The 19,895-nt window shown below is 36.4% G+C and overlaps 6 protein-coding genes and 1 non-coding gene across 7 annotated transcripts; 3 read left to right on the top strand and 4 right to left on the bottom strand.

Annotated features, from left to right (window-relative positions):
* The first annotated feature begins 4,158 nt into the window (after window positions 1-4,158).
* On the top strand, window positions 4,159-5,186 carry LOC108855122 (protein E6). Its single transcript, XM_018628850.2, has one exon. The coding sequence runs from the start codon at window positions 4,241-4,243 to the stop codon at window positions 5,039-5,041; it is 801 nt and encodes a 266-aa protein (XP_018484352.2). The 5' UTR covers window positions 4,159-4,240; the 3' UTR covers window positions 5,042-5,186.
* A 1,193-nt stretch (window positions 5,187-6,379) lies between these two features.
* Window positions 6,380-7,444, bottom strand: LOC108855124 (uncharacterized protein At4g28440). Its single transcript, XM_018628852.2, has 2 exons — window positions 6,951-7,444; window positions 6,380-6,806 (listed from the first exon to the last, which is right to left on the bottom strand). The coding sequence occupies exons 1-2, from the start codon at window positions 7,306-7,308 to the stop codon at window positions 6,619-6,621; spliced, it is 546 nt and encodes a 181-aa protein (XP_018484354.2). The 5' UTR covers window positions 7,309-7,444; the 3' UTR covers window positions 6,380-6,618.
* A 1,143-nt stretch (window positions 7,445-8,587) lies between these two features.
* On the bottom strand, window positions 8,588-8,659 carry TRNAK-UUU (transfer RNA lysine (anticodon UUU)). Its single transcript has one exon. It is a non-coding gene; the product is annotated as a tRNA-Lys (tRNA).
* Window positions 8,660-8,740: 81 nt separating this feature from the next.
* On the top strand, window positions 8,741-10,633 carry LOC108849755 (mitochondrial arginine transporter BAC1). The gene is made up of 8 exons (XM_018623356.2): window positions 8,741-8,898; window positions 9,136-9,228; window positions 9,323-9,424; window positions 9,507-9,611; window positions 9,707-9,805; window positions 9,877-10,065; window positions 10,172-10,270; window positions 10,337-10,633. Exons 1-8 carry the CDS (start codon window positions 8,803-8,805, stop codon window positions 10,469-10,471), a joined length of 918 nt encoding a protein of 305 aa, XP_018478858.2. The 5' UTR covers window positions 8,741-8,802; the 3' UTR covers window positions 10,472-10,633.
* LOC108849756 (squamosa promoter-binding-like protein 3) lies at window positions 10,591-11,406 on the bottom strand. Its single transcript, XM_018623357.2, has 2 exons — window positions 11,004-11,406; window positions 10,591-10,930 (listed from the first exon to the last, which is right to left on the bottom strand). Exons 1-2 carry the CDS (start codon window positions 11,330-11,332, stop codon window positions 10,834-10,836), a joined length of 426 nt encoding a protein of 141 aa, XP_018478859.2. The 5' UTR covers window positions 11,333-11,406; the 3' UTR covers window positions 10,591-10,833.
* A 1,924-nt stretch (window positions 11,407-13,330) lies between these two features.
* On the top strand, window positions 13,331-14,690 carry LOC108848298 (30S ribosomal protein S5, chloroplastic). Its single transcript, XM_018621621.2, has 2 exons — window positions 13,331-14,061; window positions 14,287-14,690. The coding sequence occupies exons 1-2, from the start codon at window positions 13,403-13,405 to the stop codon at window positions 14,534-14,536; spliced, it is 909 nt and encodes a 302-aa protein (XP_018477123.2). The 5' UTR covers window positions 13,331-13,402; the 3' UTR covers window positions 14,537-14,690.
* Window positions 14,691-15,538: 848 nt separating this feature from the next.
* Window positions 15,539-17,780, bottom strand: LOC108848299 (uncharacterized). Its single transcript, XM_018621622.2, has 8 exons — window positions 17,520-17,780; window positions 17,328-17,417; window positions 16,660-16,719; window positions 16,490-16,529; window positions 16,308-16,401; window positions 16,130-16,189; window positions 15,954-16,045; window positions 15,539-15,870 (listed from the first exon to the last, which is right to left on the bottom strand). Exons 1-8 carry the CDS (start codon window positions 17,639-17,641, stop codon window positions 15,781-15,783), a joined length of 648 nt encoding a protein of 215 aa, XP_018477124.1. The 5' UTR covers window positions 17,642-17,780; the 3' UTR covers window positions 15,539-15,780.
* Between the last annotated feature and the right edge of the window lie 2,115 nt (window positions 17,781-19,895).

Raw genomic sequence — 19,895 nt, 5'->3', positions numbered from 1 at the left:
TCTTAGCGACGGCGTGACGTGACATGTGGAGCTTGAATTCCTCTCTGTCAATAAAGACTTGACCCGTGAACAGATGTTCCCCTGCCGGTATTGTTTCTTCATCTGCATAAACGAACTAAATTGTGTCATTTAACTACAACTTTTACAATGTATAGGTTTAGCAATTTTTTTAAAAATCAATAATTACCATGGTTCTCACAGTCTGTTAGACCATACAGATCACTTTCACTAACTGGCATCAGTTGTTTTTCATCTTCAGTCTCGGTGACCTTGCCCTTCCCCTTATCAAAGAAAGCCGCAAACCAACTGGTACCTTCCGGAGGAACTGCTAAGTAATACAAACACAGGTTACTCTCGTTCTTACACAGCAAATTTTTAAGATAACGGTTAAAATAATATGTACTTGCTACTTTTTTATATTTTACTGTACCTCCTTCTTGGCTTAATCCCCCTTCCCTATCAGGACTAGCAACTTCATCAAGTAGACTTATGAATGGCACCTTCCCGCCGGCACCAACAGCAACCTCATTGAACCTGTTTTTCTCGCTAGACGAGTCTGACAGTGCTTCTATCACAACATCTGGCATTTTCCTTTGCCTTTGTTGTGTTGGAGTCACATAGCCTGTCTCATAACAGTCATCACCAGAGCTTTTGTCGCCATCGCTCTCTTGGGTGCATCGCAACAACTCCTCATTCATCATTCCTAAGTTAACAGAGTCTAGTTATTTTTACGTCTAAAATAATACGTAACAGTTAACTAATATTATCAGCGTGACGTCTACTAATTTACAGGTAAGGTTACCTCTGCGAGCTACTGTTGTCTGCTCATCTAACTGCTTCTTCTCGATTCTCCTTACCGTCTCATACTGCTCGACATCCCTATATCCATAGGTTACGAATAGGTGGAGATTGACAAAGTCCATTTTAACTGCCATGAACAGCTCCACATCACCATCCTCTCTTAGTTCAACCGGAGGCGTTGAGTAATCTCCATGAACTTTCATCAACTCGGGATATTCGTAAGTTAGAACCACTGGCTCTGAGGGTAATAGCCTCTCGTGAAGACTGAAGTTAGTCTTCACCATCTCCATTAAGGATTCCAAACTTTCGTTTTCCCTGACCACCACATCGTACTTCGCTTCAGAATGATAAACTTGAAACTCCCACAAGCCTTGTGCGTGTCTCACCCACACACCGGCCACCAGCTTCACAAGCTGTCCCATTGCGTTATCTGAAATAAAATAAAGTAACTGTTAATATATTGAGCTAACAACTCAACTATTAATCACCCAGGATTACCGAGCTAAGAACTCACCTTAGAGCAAAACGATTACTGTCAGTGATGAAATTTTTCTTATTCTCTCTCAATCACAGTTCTCGTTCTAATATGTTTTCCTCCAACAACACTTGCTTAAGCTGTTATCTCCTCTTATTTATCTTAATAAAACCTATTAACAAGTACAGCTAGATTTCCAAAAGATCCTTTCCTTTACCGATGAGATATGGGAGATAGCGTCCAACCTTTTCGACTCAAAAACCGGAGAGAACGAGTGGAGGAGAAGTGAAACACCTGGCAACCTACGACATCGAGCGCCACTCTACGCGCCTGACACCCTTTTCGCTCACCTGCTGCGCCAGAGTACGGACCAGCGGTTACATCATCGAGCTGAGGGCAAAATCGTCCGACAACCAGCTTAATGGTGTGAAGTTGGGCTTTTAAGTCTTGTCATGTATACCTTGCCAATATTGGGCTCTTTTATGTATATTGGGCTAAATATATCAAGAAAAAACTGTGTTACGCTGGATGTGACATTTTCTTTTTCTTTCATATGTTTTTTACTCCACTATTGTTACTCCCAATTTCTCTATATTAATTACTCCAAGTTACTCTTGTAGTTACCAATCACACTCCAAGAAAACCAGCTCTTTTTTTTTGCATTTTTAAACTAAAAAGTAAAAACATGACATACTCTTTATTTAATTAAATTTAAATTATTGTCCAAATTTTTTTAATATTAATTTTTTGTTACAGTGATTACGTACTTCTCTATATTTACAAATATTAATAATTGTTAATGAATTTTGATATTCAGGCATGGCACTAAATGTATATCCATCCCTAGAAGTCTTGTACTAGTCTCATATTAGTTATTTCCAATCTTTATTTGAATTTCACGTCAAAAAGAAAAGTTTATATGTAATGTGTTTGTGATGTTGTATAGTATAGTTATACGTTGTTGTTTTTTTTTTTGAAAACTGGCTTTCATATATATAGTTATACGTTGTTGTTAGTAAAAATGTTTGGTTGCTGCAAGGATTAGGGTCTAACTGGTGACCATTAGAGGAATACTAGGAATGAGTAGGGAAAAAATGCAGAGGAATAAACTTATAGGAATAGAAAGGAATATTATTCCTCATCAATTATAGCAAGGAACAAATTTGTTCTATATTCCTCTAGAATAAAAGGAATAACAAGGAATGAAAAGGAAAAACGATTCCTCATAAATGGTAAAAACAATTAGGAATAGCAAGGAATGCACTATTCCCTTCAATTCCTTGGTCACCAGTGTTTTGGTGGGTCGATTGTCTATATCTTTCACTGTCTCTTAAACTTACCGACCCCTCATTCGTTAATTAGTTCCAACCGCAAGTCATGCTTCAATTCAATCACTAACACAGCAACACTACTTTGACAAATCTAACAAATGTGGATAATTTATTTTCTTGCTTTTGAAAGATCTATGTAGGCGTTTATTATTCTTCGTGTTTTCGGCAGTTGAGATCTATCTTAGATATTGTCTGAAAATAGAGAGTACCACTCTCCCATACTCAAAGTCACAGAAGTCAAATGTTGCTTGAAATATTTATAGCATTTGTTTGTTTTAGGTAAAAGTTTGAAAAACTGAGAACGATTTATCATCACATTCATCACGCATTGTTATTGTGAGAACGAGACCAATAGTTTTCTTGAATACTGAAAATATAAAGTGGGTGATATTGTATAATAATCTAACTGGCTTGTTCATTTGTAATCATGGATTTTAATGTTTGAAGACTTTCTTTGTGGATGTGCAACTGCATATTTTAAGTTTTTTTGTGTTAATTGTAATTTGATCCTACATCCTAATCATGAAACACACAAGTATGACTGATAAGAGTTAGTAAGCATTCAGTGAGATATTTAGTGGCTAGCTACCTACCCCCAATATTCGGTGGCCTCTTTTTTCGTCAACTAATCTTTGATCGTTCATTATGTCAACAAATTTTCTTCTTCTCTAAAGTACGTGAAGTTACTACTACATTTTAATACTGAAATTTAAGTAAGCAGTACCGTTTTTAATTTATCTTTAAATGCATGGAAACCAATACTAATAGGTAGCAAAATTGAGAGAACATATACGATGGCTTAGCACCGGATTTTATTAGAGCATTTGACACAATAAACCCACATGGTTACCAAATGTGTATACAATACTAATACACAATTGTATTGTCGTTTTAGTACGTTCTGTCCGTTTCATATATTGTAACCATTCAAAACCTAATTAAATTTAGTGACCTTGGTTACCCGTTCTAAACTATGGTAAACTTCTCATGGCATACTGTTTTGATTTTTTTGGTAAAATTGATTTTTTTATTTAATCGTTAACCATTTCCTTCTTAAGTTGTCTTAACATCATATTATATAACTGTTTTAAGTATTTCGTAAATCATTTCTCAAAAAGCTATTTTCGTATTAATTTCGTAAGATTATTTCCTGATCCATCTAGGTTTGAATGTTGTTCGTCAAGTGACTAATTTACATTTTTCCTAATATCGCAGCGTGAGAGTATCTTAGACTCTTAGTGTCTCCAGCCCCATATTCTTTTGAAGCATGGTGGCCTCACTATCTATATATCTTCTAATGAAACATTGAAACTACACACAGAGATTCACATTGTTCATCTCACAGTATTAGGTCATATTAATAATTAATCTAACTAAAGGTTTGCTTAGTTAGCATTTTTGATAAAATAACCATATAGGCCCAAAAGGTCGAGCCACCTCTTTGAAAAGCATTTCATCCCAATGGAGCCCCCATCAACCATTATCACCAATTCACTCCTTATTTCCACCGAACACCATTTACAATCTATGTATATGTTAAAGCCTTAAAGGAGTTAAATTAATCAAGAAAGAGAAACCCCTAATATATAAACACTCCCATTTTCTCTCACAAACCCACAACACTCGCACCATCATGGCTTTCTCCACTAGATCAAGATTCTTCTTCTTCTTGTTCTTAACACTTATTCTTTTCTCCACTCAAAGCAATGCAAGAGACAGCTACTCATTTGGTAAGTTCCATAGAGAGTACCCCAAAGAACAAAACCCCAACAATCTCCAAACCAACGAGACGAGCGAGCAAGACGACCAGAACCCTCCCTTTATGCCCGAGACCGAAAACGGATATGGCTTGTACGGTCAAGAGACGACCCACAACAACAATGAAGATCAGTTTAAGAACAACAAATACGACGAGAACGTTAACTACGACGACTCATTCTCAACCCCAAGCCTAAGCCAAACCCAAGAATCTTACAAGAACTATGGAGATAACTATCCTAAGACGACCGAGAGTTACAACGAAAACAACAAGGACTCGAGCTACTACGAGAACTCCAACGGTTACGGGCCGGAGAAGAGAGAGGAGGGGTACAAGGGCTATAACGTGGAGAGACAAGGGATGAGCGATAAGAGCTACTACGAAAACTCCAATGCTTACAGGCCGGAGAAGAGAGAGGAGGCGTACAAGGGTTATGAAAACAACGTGGAGAGACAAGGAATGAGCGATACGAGGTTCATGGCCAATGGTAAGTACTTCTATGACCTTGACGACGACAGAAACCACGGCCGTTTCTACCAGAAGCATTTCTACAACTACAATCCCACCAATTACAACGAGGACTCCAGCTTCAAGAATCCATACAGTTCTAAAAACATGGTGAACGGAAAGTCCGAGATGTTTGGCGAAGAGCAAGGAGATCAGTTCACTCCATGATCACGCGGAGAACAAATCATATTAAATATTTTAAAATTTGTTTTCTAAACTAATATTAAAGTTACGATGGTTGGTTTATACGTGAAACTATTAATCGTTTGCATATAAAGTTTGAAGAATAAATATGTAATGCTTTTTATGTTAATTTTCTTATTTGGTTTAATATTATCTATAGAAATTTAAAATACCAAGAATTCAAACATATGTGAACAAAAGAACATTATTAACTAATACTCTGCCATTAGCTCGCCTGTAGGTTTACTCTACCTAGTTATTGCTGATGATACGTCTGTATTAGTTCTTCTCTCCTTTTAGACTTAGCCTCGTTAAGAACTTATGAAGCTTCAAAACTATTGTTTCCGATTCTGGTTCCTATCCACATTTGGAGTTGTTAGATATTCAGAAGTTAATAACATCCTACTTATTATGAATGTAGTGTTTTGGTATGAAACTTGAAGTTTGTGTTAGATTATGTTAGCATCTAAACCCCACCTAGTTTCCTAATCTTGCTTTAAGTGGTTGGACTAATATAAGGTATAACGGTGAATTTGACAAATCTGTATCTAAATTTTACATGTCTTGCATACAAGGAGAATTATCAACATTAGATTTCTTTTCTAGGGTCAGATGATAACTAAAGGACAATCGACAAGACTGATGTAAGCTATTAATAATGTGCTCTTCTTGGAGTTAGTCAGGTCTTAGAAGATAAAATGGCTTAATGTGTTCACTATGCCCTGTAGTATTTTAGTTCAAACCAGATCCGTAGTTGCTCTCATTTCAGAAAGCAACAACCAGCTCCTTGGATATTTTTCTTATGTTCAAGTGTTTAACATGAAACCAGTAGGAATCAGGTACATTCATGAATACTGCAACAAGTCTTTTCTCTTTTCTTCCTTCTTATCATATGCAGTTTATGTTCAATGTATACTGATACGTTCCTCAGATATCATCGATGATGTATGATGATGTTCAAATGCAAGAGTGCAGGAATGGATGCAGTAAGTGAAGTTTTCATCATAAGACAATATGATGAAGTGAAGTTTTCCTTAATAACTATGTAAATTAAGAATCTTAAGTAACATTAATTATTGGAGTCATGTTTCTTCTTAGGTCATAAGATCTGCTTTTAACCTTAACGATTAGTTCAGTTAAGTAGAAAGAAAGAAACTGAGATATGGATGTTGGCTAGACAAAAATGTTAGGTTGAAATTATCTTATTCTAAATCATCTTAGTCTAAGAACATTTGGTGTAACCCAAGATCCAGAAGACCACTTAAAACCCAATTCTAGCTTTCTTTTACGGATGTCGGCAAGACAATAATGCACACACCAAACTATTTACCAAGTTTTTTTTTTCATAAACCTCTCTGTTCAATAACCATACAAAAAACAGAGAAGAGGCCACAAAATCATCCACGCCTGAAAGAGTTGATCAACATAATGTACCAAACTTGCAACTGTATTAAGATAAAAACATATAATCTCCCCCCAACTTTTTCTTCATTTCGCCCGGTACATACCCACAAAACAAAACCCATTGTGGCGCTTGATACATACCCTTTATCATAATTAGATCATTCCTCAACGTTGACGAGCTCATACTCCACAAGAGACAGATTGTTATCCTCTTTAACAGTCATTTCAACAGGCTCAGTGACCTCAATACGACCCCATTTGTCAACCGCAAGCCTCATGGATCCCTTGAACATATCTATCTTCGCATTCCGGAGATTCACAGTAGCTCCCGGCTTCATCAAGTCCACTAAAAAAACTCCAAAAACAGTAAAGTCATCAACTTTAACTAACCCATTTGAACAACAGATCCATAAGAGTATCTTAAACACCAAAATATTCAATCTTTTCACCAAAACGAAACCTAATCAGGACGGACTCAAAAAGGTCTGACCTTGATCGTTGCGAGCGGTGAAGAGGATGGAAGCGGTCTCGTCTCCGACGAGGCACTCGGAGATCCGATTAGGACGGAGGTGGGAAGAGGCGGCGGCGGCGTTCGGTTTCTGAGGAACGGAGGTCTGATCGACGACTTTGACGGTCAGGGTGTGTCCGCTCGTGCCTGGTTTGAGATGATCGACCTTGACGAAGACGGGTTTCTTCTTCTCCTGAGGAGCTTGAGCAGTGGCCGTCGTCTGGTGATAACGAGGCGGTGGGTTTCTTCCGTGGCGGCGAGGAGGAGGAGGACCGTTTCTTTGGCGGGGTCTTTGGTGAGGCGCCTGAGAGGAGGAGTTGTCGGTGGTGTTTGATGCCATTGGGAGTAGTGAGGTAATGGAGGGAGGATGTGCTCTCTCTCTCTCTCTCTGGCTCTAATAGAGATTGATTGCTGCGAATGTTATGATCTCAAAACCCTAGGAAGGAGACTTATGATGAGACTTTTGATTCCTTTAGTGGAATTTTACTATTTTTTTTCATATAAAGAAAATGATGGCAGTCGAGGAGGCCACGTCATTGGAAAAGGAGAGGTGATCCTATTTAGAATCAATGGGCCCTTTGATATATGAGCCTGAGTTATACGGGCTTTGGGCCATTTTTATTCTTCTTTTCTTTTCTTTTCTACAAACAATATACACACTTTTTTGATATATATGAACAATATTATGCCAAAAAATATTATGAACAATATATTGTTTGTTGAACCCAACACAGGCAGGATATGAGGTAACTGCTAGTAGCATCTGATTATGCCTAGTACGAAGTGTTGATGGGTCATCACATCAAAAGGTTTTGAAATTAATCATATGAGATAGATGGTGAAGTGAGGTCAGATGCAGGAATGGAAGGAATGAGACCATTCCTGACTGCAGTTGTGGAAAACCGAAATGTTGAAACCGTTGTGGCGGGAAGGCAGTCTTACCATTGATGTGAATAACATGGTAGTGAAAAGAGCTACTGAAAATATAGTCAGTGATGCTGTCCAGTGTGCCAACTGGCGCACATAATCAGTTTTATCAATATATTAGTATAATAGTATGTCTGCATCTAAGATTGTTCTGATTAATCCGAAAAATTCTTCTGTTCAACTGCAGGGCTATGTCGGAAAGCACGGTATAAACCCTCAATCAAATCAAATGCCACTTACGTTAGTGGCATGAGCACAAGCTTATGATATTCTTGTTATCTTGTACCTTAGTTAGGACTTTAGCTAGCACCTAATTTTGTTTTGGATCTCCACTCTCATCCTTTACTAGTAATGGAAGATGGTTGGAACCATAGGTTCCTGGAGGAAATGTATACATAATTTAGAACTCTTAGAAGCTAGGTTTATGCTTAAAACAGTTTTTTCATGATTAGAAAGATAATTGATTTGACCCAAAAAATAAGAAATTAAAAAAGATAATTGATTTAATTTTTCATTTGTTTGTAACTTAATAATGTGATAAAGGGTTCCTATATGATGTTGTTATTAGTCTTGTTTGGTGGTTGTTCTTGTATACGAGAGAGAGGAAATAATATCATAGTTTTAGCTCTTCGTGTTTACTCAGGTTCTTTTCTTTTTGACTAAAAATGGTAGAATGGGAAAAAGTTAAATAACGCCGTCTGAGGGGATCGAACCCTCGGCCACGGGATTAAAAGTCACGCGCTCTACCACTGAGCTAAGACGGCTATTGCTTTCTAACTTGTTGGTTTTACATAAAGAATCATAAACGACAAAACCGTTGTAAGAAAGAAAAGAAGAAGAAAGAAAAAACACAATAGTGAAGTCTTCTTCTTCTTCTTGTCGGTGTGGGAGAGAGAGGAGGAGGAAGATGGGAGAGGGTTTAGGGTTTTACAAGGAATACATCTCAGGAATGAATGCTGGTCTCGCCACAGTCGCCGTCGGCCACCCTTTCGATACCGTCAAGGTTCTCTCTTTTTTCTTTTTACAAAATCCCAATTTCGATTTTTTTATTTTTTTTTGTTTAGTCACATTTAAATTCAATCTCATACATCAATTCTAATACTCAGCTCTGCTCATGTTGTTTTAATTAACATCTTATGTTAGGAATAAAAACCATTTCCCCATAGTCTTATCACTTGATTAGCTTCTGATGTTACCTTTAGGAGGTAAAGATTGATTCTTTGTGTCTTCTTTATGTCAGGTGAAACTTCAGAAACATAACACAGATGTGCAAGGGAGTCTCAGATACAAGAACGGTCTGCATTGTGCTTCGAGGATCCTCCAAACTGAAGGAGTATATTTTCCCCTTAACGAACTTAGTTCTTGAAAGTCTGGATTTTTGCTAGTGTCAAATCCTTAAATTTGCTGACTTCAAAATCATATGTTAGGTCAAAGGGCTTTACAGAGGAGCAACATCGTCGTTTCTTGGAATGGCGTTTGAAAGTTCATTGATGTTTGGAATATACTCCCAGGCTAAGCTCTTCTTGCGGGTAAAACATTGCAGGCACAATGATATGATCTTTCACTTTATTCAAAGTATTTTTTTTTTATTTCGTTTGTTTTATTGTGAAGGGAACTCTACCAGATGATAGGCCACGACCAGAAATAATTGTGCCATCTGCTATGTTTGGTGGAGCTATTATTAGTTTTGTATTATGTCCAACAGAGCTAGTCAAGGTGAGCAGTTATTAGTTTTGTATTGTGTGTTTTCAGTTCATACCTTTTGGTGGCTTCCTTAGAGGACAGTCATTTTGTTTTTTTTTTCTCTTCAGTGTAGAATGCAGATCCAAGGCACAGATTCTTTGGTTCCCAACTTCCGTAGATACACCAGTCCTCTTGATTGTGCTGTTCAGACCCTTAAAAACGAAGGGGTGAGAAAGCAAAGAAACTCTCGTTGCTAAAAATAGAACCAAAACGTATTGATGGGGGATTATCTTTTCAGGCAACAGGTATTTTTCGAGGCGGCTCAGCGACGTTATTGAGAGAATGTGCTGGAAATGCTGTCTTTTTCACTGTCTACGAGTACCTGAGATATCACATCCACTCGAGGTTGGAGGGTTCCAAGCTGAAAGATGGTTACTTGGTTGACATGGGGATAGGAGTTCTCACTGGTGGTCTTGGAGGCATTGCTGTAAGTAAGAGATGTCTTTTCTTCTTTTTTTTTGTGTGTGTTCATAAGATTAATGGATATCAAATTTTAATTGAATTTTTACTATCTGTTTTTTTCTACACTACAGTGCTGGTCAGCTGTTTTGCCTTTTGATGTAGCAAAAACCATTATTCAGACCTCTCCAGACAAAGCTACTGAGACAAATCCTTTGAAAGTGTTGAGATCGGTCAGTTAACCATCTTGATTCTGTGACTCTTATACACTTGTACTAAATGGAATAGTGGTTTTGCAGATTCACAAGAGAGCTGGAGTCAAGGGATGCTACGCAGGTTTAGGTCCGACTATTGTGAGAGCATTCCCTGCTAATGCAGCAGCAATTGTGGCTTGGGAGTTATCAATGAAGTTGTTGGGAATCAAACGTGATTAGGGATTAATTAGCATTCGCATTCTAGTGTAATTGTATTTCAGTTCTCAGAACCGTGAGGAGCTTTGCATTAGCCTCAGGAATCTGATGAGATTTCTTGTAATAGAACCACATATCTCAAGAATCAAAAGTTTCTAGGAGATTATATATTTTTTTCTTAGCTTATTATTAGCTGTCTCCTCAATGGGTTGCAAAACAGATACAGATTCCTTCAAATGCATTTATTGATGTCTTAGGTTTTAGCAGATAGCTAGAGATTACAAGCAAATATGGAGAAACATAGAGATTACAAAGAGACTGACAGAAGAGAGCAAGCAAAGCCTAGTAGTTCATGAGACGTTTCACATGTCTTTTTATTTTTATTTTTATTGAGTTGTGTTTCTACGCCTTCTCTGATTGTGTCCAGCTAAGCGTCTCCTGCAACTCCTCTTGGTATCATCAAACTCACCTAGCTCATGAAACCTTAAAAAACCAAAGTTTAATGAGTCATGTCTTAGTTTTGGTTGTTGCCTAAGGAGCTGAAGATCAGTTTTACCTGCTACATTGTTGGCAGAAACGTTGGTAAAGACCAGAGATCCGAACAAGAGGAGCTTTGGCATGAAACTCGCAGACTTTGTGTCGTTTGTGGTATTGTTTGGCTCTGCTCATATCTGCAGTACATCTCTCCACTTGACAAGCTCCAGTACCACTGCTACTACTTGTAGTAGTAGTAGCTTTGCCTTTCTGCTTCTTTTCCAAAGCCACTTCTTCTTCTTCTTCATCATCATCTTCTTCCTCTTCAGATGTATCCTCATTTTCTTCCTCTTCCTCACTCATGTCTCTTAAAATCCTCTTCCCTTCCGCTTTGCTTCCTCTCGTACTCATCTTCAGAATTCTACTCACTCTCTCTCTCTCTCTCTCTCTCTCTCTCTCTCTCTCTCTCTCTCTCTCTCTCTCTCACATGAAAGATGGAAGAAGAAGTGAAAGTAAACATGGGAAGAGAAGTAAAGGACCCCCTTAACAAAAGTAAGGTGAAGTTGTTGGACCACAAATTTCACCATTTATTTTGTTTCTTCTCTATACTACCGAGGTATACAGTTTTAATATCATGTTGTGTAAAAAAAAAACACACGACCAAGCTTTAATGCTCGATTAATTTTGTGTAAAACATAATTAGTGTTCGTACTGTCGTACATATTTTCTATGATCTTCGGAAAGGAATTAGACCATTAGAGATTAAGTTATCATGCACAACAAGTACAAGATCGCAACACACAAGTGTGATTAGAGAGTCATTTATTTACTAGACATCATCATCCTTATTAGGTTATAAAAACTAATTAGGGAAGCAAATATTCTAAATATCCTAGGCGTCTGAAATTATTTCACATGACATACTCTTGATAATAATTTTCACATATACGATCTCATTATTAATAAGAAATATAGATGTGAAGATAAAGATTAATTACCGAAATGGTTATATGAAATAGCAACCATTTTGCATGTGGAGCCTATCAATGCAAATGGTATCAATTCTATTTCACATTATTGTACTGCAATGCCTTTTTTTTGTTCAGTATCTCATTCTCGCTCTTTTATAATGAGGGATTAGTAGTATACAGTTCTCTCTGTGTAGCTAAACTTCGAGATATAGAACTAACTCTTCAAGTCTGGAGACATAATAGTCTCTTCTTTTTTAAACATTTTAAACTAGTAATTAAATAACTAAATATTACCATGAACTTTTTCTTACGTTTACAAGTTTGTAGGTATATATATTACTAAAGAGTACCCAAAAAAATTACTGAAGACCATAACATAGAACTACGTTCATATAACATTGAACAATGTAGTTACTCGGATTTGGAGTACGTGTGTAATTCATGCCAAAAAAAAGAAATACGTGTGTAAAAAAATATGTGATTCTTTTTCTGTAAAACTACCTTTGAAATAGACATTACAGAGGATAAGTGGCAGAGGAACCTTAACTTCTCCACGTGACAGCAACAAGCAACGTTGATTCTGAATTCTTCGTGGGGCCTTTTGCCCTTTTGTAGTACAATCATTTACTATTGCTACCTTTTAGGTTTGCAAAACATACTTTTGAAATCAGTGCAATTTAGACGAATATTTTCTAGACGAAGCAGAATTACTTAAACTGTATGCAGCTTAATTTAGACGATTTTGTTTTAAATCATCATATGTATTTTTAGTTTGGGGAAATTTATATTACTAAATATTTATTTTAATTTTGTTAGTCCATCAAAAACATGCTATACTTTTAATTAGTGGATCATGTTTGGAACTTTGAAAGTAGCTCAAATATGCAATTCATTCAAAATAGCTTTGCTAATACAAGACAAAAATGGTTCTGGCAAGTTCATAGAACTGTTTCAAGTTCATTTCCACTTTCTTATCAAGGTTCCTAAATGAATCAGAGAGTTGTATACAAATCATTGTCCAATATTTTTCTTGCTTAACAGTTTTATCTTGAAAATATCTACCCGAATAGTAAATTAATTAATAATATAACATAAAGTTTTGAAAATATTTGTATACAGTTGTCTAATATAATAGGAGTTGAAGATAATCCAAAATTTGCTGATATTTTGTGATGTAAATGTTACTGATACTGATACCAATATGCATCCTCAAGCTCAACCATAACCTTAATCCTAAATAATCTTTGATCATTAGTGTTAGAGATCCAGTTGGGGATCGTACTACAACTTTGCATAAACCTTTAATGGGCTAAAAACAAAGGGCTTCTATTATGGGCCCATTTCGAACAAAAAGACCATAAGTTACGAGGGTTCAAAAGTAAAATTGTTAAATATATTGGGGCCAATTTGTAAGATGTAAACTATAACAGTTCTCTTCAATCTTCTTCTTCTTCTACAGCTACGGATAAGCCTCTCGCTTCACTCTCTGCTTCCCCACATCCTCATTTCAATGGCGACAACGTCAGCTCTCTCCTCTCTCTCTTCACTCTCCCTCCACAACACAACCTCTCGCATCACCACCTCCTCGAGACCCACCATCTCCTTCTCCTTCCTCAAACGACCCTCGTCCCTCACCCCACTCAAAGCCTCCTCGGACCAAACCGAAACGATCTTCTTCGAAGACCAGAACCCTGAGATAACCGCCAACGCCGTCTTCGACCCACCTTCCCCTCCCGAAGGCTTCGTCCCCGCGCCGTATTTCGACGAAGGAGCCGATGAAACAGAGGCCGAGATCGCCACGGCGTACGAGGAGCTCTACGGGCCAGCGTACAGCGGGGAGAGCATGCTCGGGAAGGACGTGAACGTGATGGACTCGAAGCTCAAGAAAGGCGGGGGAGGAGGGATCGGCGGGCAGAAGCCGAAGAAGGAGAAGATTAGGGATGGGTTCGAGGAGAGGGTTGTGCAGGTGAGGAGGGTGACTAAGGTTGTGAAAGGAGGGAAGCAGTTGAAGTTTAGGGCGATTGTTGTTGTCGGTGATAAGCAGGGGAATGTCGGAGTTGGTTGCGCTAAGGCTAAGGAGGTTGTTGCTGCTGTTCAGAAGAGTGCGATTGATGCGAGGAGGAACCTTGTTCAAGTGCCTATGACAAAGTATCTTACTTTCCCTCACAGGTAAAGTTTTGATCTTTTGATGTTGGTGTTGTGTCCTTATGCTTTTGTAAGAATCGGGTTTGGTTGGTAATAATGTCTAACCAGGCAATAAAGTAGATTCAGTAGCATTGTGGGTTTCCTGATTGAGCAGACATTGTTGTGTTGAATGTGATGGTTTCTGTATGTTTCTGTGTTTGTATGGTTTGTTTGGTTTTTAAGCTATGGGATTTTTTTTTGGTGATATAGATCAGAGGGAGACTACGGAGCAGCTAAGGTGATGCTTAGACCAGCTTCGCCAGGAACGGGTGTGATTGCTGGAGGAGCGGTTAGGATCGTGCTAGAGATGGCGGGAGTTGAGAACGCTTTGGGGAAACAGCTGGGAAGCAACAATGCTCTCAACAACGCGAGAGCCACACTTGCAGCAGTTCAACAGATGAGACAGTTTAAGGATGTTGCTCTCGAGCGTGGAATCCCCATGGAAGAGCTCTGGAAGTGAATGAAACTCAACTCACTCATCTTCCCTTATTTTTATAACGTTTTCACCCTCTCCAATGTTGAAATGAGATTCTTGTGAAATCAAGAGGCGTGTTGTAATTTTCTGAGAAAACTGTGTTTATTTTGAAATATCAATCATTTCTTCTTCGTTAAAAGCTTACCACATGGACCAATTCTGTTCTGAGATGTGTCTAAGATATATATGATGCTGCATCATATATATCTTAGACACATCTCAGATGCATGATATGTCTCCTCAACAACATATTATAACAAATGCAGTCGATGAGAAAAAAAAATTGGATCCTGCTATATTGTATTTAACAAATCATTTGAAACTAAAACATAGAAGGCAATCAAAGAAAACGCAGTTCCAATGGATCATAAAACTGCATTGATGACACAAGTAAGGAACTCCATAGACGTCTTTACCACAAGAGCAAGGAAAGGAGACACGTTTGGCCAAGAGGTGAAGCTTATGCTCATGGAGCTCTTTTGGGTAGCCAATGCTTGGAATCTCTTGCTTCCGCACGCTAGCCGTGTCTAAACTAAAGTTACAAGCGAAACAAGCAACAACTTCCATCACGGCATCACCTACGGAACTTGAGAGGGTGAGGGATGAGAAGAGTGGATGGTTTCCGAGGGGACTCAAGCGCGCACTCCTTGTGGACATAGAACTTGCACTGAGGGAAATAATTACCTAAACCCCTTTGTGCGTCATTCTTAGTTTCAGCGCAACAAGAGCAATCAAATAAAACACACTGACGGTTGTGAGAAATGACTATGAATACGCAGTGTATGTGGTTTGGAAGCTCCATGACTTGGCTTAAAGATTCACCATATGTTACCCATTATCAAATGTGGAAAATGGCTTAGTGTTTGATAAATCAGGAGAATGTGAAGAAGTTTGGCCAGAAACTGCTAGTGTTTGATACGCTTTCAACCGACCATAGTACTAGTTTGATATCAATAACTGAGGCTATCCCACACAACAAAAATTAAATTAGCAATGGATCCTGCTTAAACTTTAATTAGTCTTTCATTTGAAACTATAACATAGGATAGAAGACAATAAGGGCAATGTTCATAACATTGAAAGCTTTGAAATAGTACTTCAGAATAGTGTTTTCTGCTGTATTTGGTAATTACCTGAACGGTAGCTATAAAGAAAAAAGGTCCTGTTGGATCAAAGTCAAAGGGTTTTTAACTTTCTTTCAGCATTAAGTGAAGAGACGTATAACTGATTCACTCATCAGGTGGGAACTCCTCATCAGAAGCCTCATTCTCCAGAAAAGAGCCGAGAGTTTTCCTCAGTATGCTGAACGTTTTGTCACCCTACAAACCCAAGAATTCACGGTTCATCATATAACAAGATCAAAAGAGAGAGGTAACAACTATATGTAAGGCTATTTATTTACCCGTTTCTTTGTCTTCAGCGACTCTTCCAATTGAGCAAGCTTTTCTGCGCAGAACTTCTCCATGTCCGATATCATTGTCTTCTCCTTCTTCCCTGCATATGTTATTTCAAATGTGGAAGTGAGTAAAAGTGTTGCCGTCTTATAACAGTGGTCTGATTATAAGTGTATTGTCTTACTTTGCTGCTCGTAGCGCATGTAGAGCCTCTCCTTATCCTCCTCAGACTTGGAGATAGTGTCTACAAACCAGAAACATATTCAGTTTCAGTAATACGAAAATTCCACTTTAGCCAGTTAACGAAAACTCTGCGATATACATTTTTGACACCAATCACTAACTGACATAGAATGAAATACCTTTCAGACCCTGAAGATGATCGGCTTTTTCCTTCATGAACTTGTGATGAAGCTCCTCAAATTTGGCAACTTCATTCTTCAAGGTACTCTCACACTGCAAATATGGATCAGAGGTCAGTCCCTCGTACGTTTCTAATGACTCGAAAACTTAAATATTATCGTTAGTTCTTTGTTCTTCAAACCTCCTTTGAACTCTTTGTAAGCGCTTTAGCAAAGTTCTGTCTGCAGTGATGATCACAAGTCAAGGATAGAACTCATCAGTACACTCTCATCTATATCTTATCTTGTAAATGCCAACATTCACAAAGCATGGAAGATATCAGATATCCCATTCTTAGTAACATAGTGTTACCTTTCTTTCTCGAGTTTTGACTTCAACTCATCGATCTTTGACTTCACCTCAGTAGACACACTGCCAGAGAAGAAAGATACACAAAGATTAAAGCAAGATCCAGCTTTCAAAACTAACAACACTTGAAGAGCATTAGAACCAAAAATCTTCTGGAAATAAAACTGATTCCGCTGATCAAAAACCAAGAACTCTCACAAATGATCTTAAGGTTCTGGAACTGTTAATGAAAAAATCATACTACAAGATTTACCAAATTAGATAATCATTGATAGGAATCAACAAGAGATACAAACGGTCTTTATACGTGTAAGCCACAATATGAAACGATATCAATCAAACACTCCCGTTCAAGTTTAAGAGATGCACTAGTAGTATACCACAACCACTTGCACAACAGATCAACCGATTTCAAAATTCTATAACAAACGATCGAACACCTAACGATCATCTAGCTATATATATCATGTAGATCGAGAAACAAGCTATAAGAAACGATCGTAGTAGCTAGCAACGATGATTAAGATGCATACGATCCTCGTGAGCATAGTAGATGAAATCGAAGGTTACGAAGATTATCGAGCTCTGATTCTTCTTCTATGTATTTCATTCGATGCAACTAAGTAGGTGAAAGCGAGAGAGAGAGAGAGAGATGAATGAATCATCATCACCTGGAGATGCTTTCTTCCTTCTTCTTACGGCCATCCTCGTGCGCTTTCTCTCTGATTTGCTGCAACGCCGACATGATTCCCTTGAGATCGCTGCTCGATCGATCGCATCCACACGGAAAATCAATCAGAGAGTTTAACAATCTTAGCAAAAAAAAAAAAAATCAGAAGAAACGAAGAAGGAGACGGACGGACCTGGAAACATCGAGATCCAAATCGTCGTTGTGTTTTGCGTTCGGTGCTTGCTTCTTGAGCGATTGAAGCGGCGCCGGCTGCTCCGGGCGTGATCTCTTCGTGCTCTTTCTGGTGGAAGACATTGCAGACGAAAGACGAGAGAGAGGAGTGAAGGAGAGACGATGGGAGGAAATCGTTAAGAGTGAGCGATGGTTTGCTCTCTCCTGTGGATTTTCAATTAGATTTGAAATTTGAATTTCAGTTTCGTTTGTGCGCTTGTCTAACTGATATACTACTGTTGTTAGTAGCTGATCAGTGATCAGTGTGTGCCAACAATATTTTTAATTGTTTTTTTTGTCTTCTTCCCAAATTTTGGCTAACGAATTTACTTTTGAGAAATACCTAGTTTAGTTTAGAGTTAAATATACAAATTTTTGGGATCAAAATCTAAAATTTTATAAAATAAAAAATATTTAAAGTTTATAAATGAAAATTTTAAAAATACAAATAAAGAAAATATATATATATATATAAATAAATAAAATTATTTATAAAACAAAATTAAAAATATTTTCAAATTTAAAAAAATATTTTCAAATTTAAAAATAGTTTCAAATTTATAATTTTTCAAATAACTATACATATTATCACAACTTTTAAATTTGAAATAGTTATTTTGAAATAGTATATTTACCATATATTTTAAATAGACACATCATTACAAAAAAAACTTATTGCATACTAAAAACATACATATAAAGAGTTTTTATTGAGATATTTTAACAAGTTTACTAAAATAATTTAATTTTTATTAATAAAAGACACAACTGTTTATTTTTAGAAGGATACTTTTTGGGATATGTTAACTTTTTACAAAATAATTAAAAAGACACAGTATTAAAACTAATTAATACATTTTAGAGATGATTCTGAAAAGAGACATATATAATTTGACAATTTCTTAATGTAATTTTTTAGCATGAAACAACATAACCAAATGAATAGACACAACTTTTAAAGTCAGAGAGAAACAGTTTTTGAGATACTATAACTGCTTCCTAAATTTTTAAAAATATAACTTTTCAAACATATATATTTTAGAGATGATGTTGAAAAGACACATACAATTTACAACTTCTTATTAATTGGGATACAATTTTTAGGATGAAACAACATAGCATTTGATATGATACTTATGTTTGGATGCAACTTTTAGTCAAAAAAAAATCAATTTAAATAGTCACATCTTTTCAATTTAAATGTAGTAATTTTAAAATGATACTTATATGAACAGTCACAAAATTTCAATTTAAAGATAGTTATTTTAAAATGATAGTATTAATAGATACATTTTGAATAAATACATCTTTTTAAAACAGTTTAATTTCAAAATACAACTTTATTATAGAAAGACACCTTAAGCATTTTAAAATCTAATGTTTCCTTTTAAAATAGAAAATTTGACTCTTAACAATAACTAATATACAACTCTTAAAATAAATAATAGTGCAAGGACACTTTTTGGATATTTAACATCATTTGAAAACTAATATATCATTTTAAATTGTTAAGACACAACTCTTAAAGTTGATATTTTTCAGAATTGCATGTTGGAAACATCTAATCTATTAAATTAGAGTCATATTTTTATCTACTGATGAAAGGTTATCATTAATGTATGGACTCTTTCAAAAGTGTTATAATAATATTACACACCATTTATATAAAACGCAACGGGACTATTTAAACTTAACCAATAGTCAAACTAAACCGACAAAGTCATATAAAACTAAACTAACGTGAATTAAACACACCTTCGGTTATCTACTAATAGAAGAATAATACAAACTAAATTAATCTTATATACTAGATTCTGACCCGTTTTTAAAAAAGGATGAATATATTTTTGTACATATTAAATGGATAACTTTTAGAATGAAAATACAACATTTCAACTTAATTGAAATTCACAGCCTTTAAAATTAGTTGGGATTGCTTTAATAGACGAGGGTTATAAGAAGTTAAGAACTTTATATAAAAGCTTTATATAATAGAGCTATATGAATCAAACAATAAATGAGAAGATCATATTAATCAAGGAAAATATATAATGGAGTGATTATTGTGTTTGAATGAATCATATGAGTTGTGATTGATACTCTTTCCTTGATAAGAATAACTATAAAATTAGTTGGGATTGCTATTATTAATAGATGAGGGTTATAAGAAGTTAAGAACTTTATATAAAAGCTTTATATAATAGAGCTATATGAATCAAACAATAAATGAGAAGATCATATTAATCAAGGAAAATATATAATGGAGTGATTATTGTGTTTGAATGAATCATATGAGTTGTGATTGATACTCTTTCCTTGATAAGAATAACTATACATG

Source organism: Raphanus sativus, chromosome 4 (genome assembly GCF_000801105.2).
Source record: "Raphanus sativus cultivar WK10039 chromosome 4, ASM80110v3, whole genome shotgun sequence".
Classification (NCBI taxonomy): Eukaryota; Viridiplantae; Streptophyta; class Magnoliopsida; order Brassicales; family Brassicaceae; genus Raphanus; species Raphanus sativus.
Note: the sequence above shows the minus strand (reverse complement) of the source record. Positions and strands in the feature narration are given on the sequence as shown.

Coding starts and splice junctions, on each gene's coding strand:
- LOC108855122 (XM_018628850.2), top strand. CDS start 4,241: ATGGCTTTCTCCACTAGATCAAGATTCTTCTTCTTCTTGTTCTTAACA.
- LOC108855124 (XM_018628852.2), bottom strand. CDS start 7,308: ATGGCATCAAACACCACCGACAACTCCTCCTCTCAGGCGCCTCACCAA. Junction 6,807..6,950: donor CACCGCTCGCAACGATCAAG/GTCAGACCTTTT, acceptor GAGTTTTTTTAG/TGGACTTGATGAAGCCGGGA.
- LOC108849755 (XM_018623356.2), top strand. CDS start 8,803: ATGGGAGAGGGTTTAGGGTTTTACAAGGAATACATCTCAGGAATGAAT. Junction 8,899..9,135: donor ACCCTTTCGATACCGTCAAG/GTTCTCTCTTTT, acceptor TCTTTATGTCAG/GTGAAACTTCAGAAACATAA. Junction 9,806..9,876: donor AGACCCTTAAAAACGAAGGG/GTGAGAAAGCAA, acceptor TTATCTTTTCAG/GCAACAGGTATTTTTCGAGG.
- LOC108849756 (XM_018623357.2), bottom strand. CDS start 11,332: ATGAGTACGAGAGGAAGCAAAGCGGAAGGGAAGAGGATTTTAAGAGAC. Junction 10,931..11,003: donor TTCTGCCAACAATGTAGCAG/GTAAAACTGATC, acceptor TGGTTTTTTAAG/GTTTCATGAGCTAGGTGAGT.
- LOC108848298 (XM_018621621.2), top strand. CDS start 13,403: ATGGCGACAACGTCAGCTCTCTCCTCTCTCTCTTCACTCTCCCTCCAC. Junction 14,062..14,286: donor TATCTTACTTTCCCTCACAG/GTAAAGTTTTGA, acceptor TTGGTGATATAG/ATCAGAGGGAGACTACGGAG.
- LOC108848299 (XM_018621622.2), bottom strand. CDS start 17,641: ATGTCTTCCACCAGAAAGAGCACGAAGAGATCACGCCCGGAGCAGCCG. Junction 16,720..17,327: donor AAGGAAGAAAGCATCTCCAG/GTGATGATGATT, acceptor CTTCTCTGGCAG/TGTGTCTACTGAGGTGAAGT. Junction 15,871..15,953: donor CGCTGAAGACAAAGAAACGG/GTAAATAAATAG, acceptor TTGGGTTTGTAG/GGTGACAAAACGTTCAGCAT.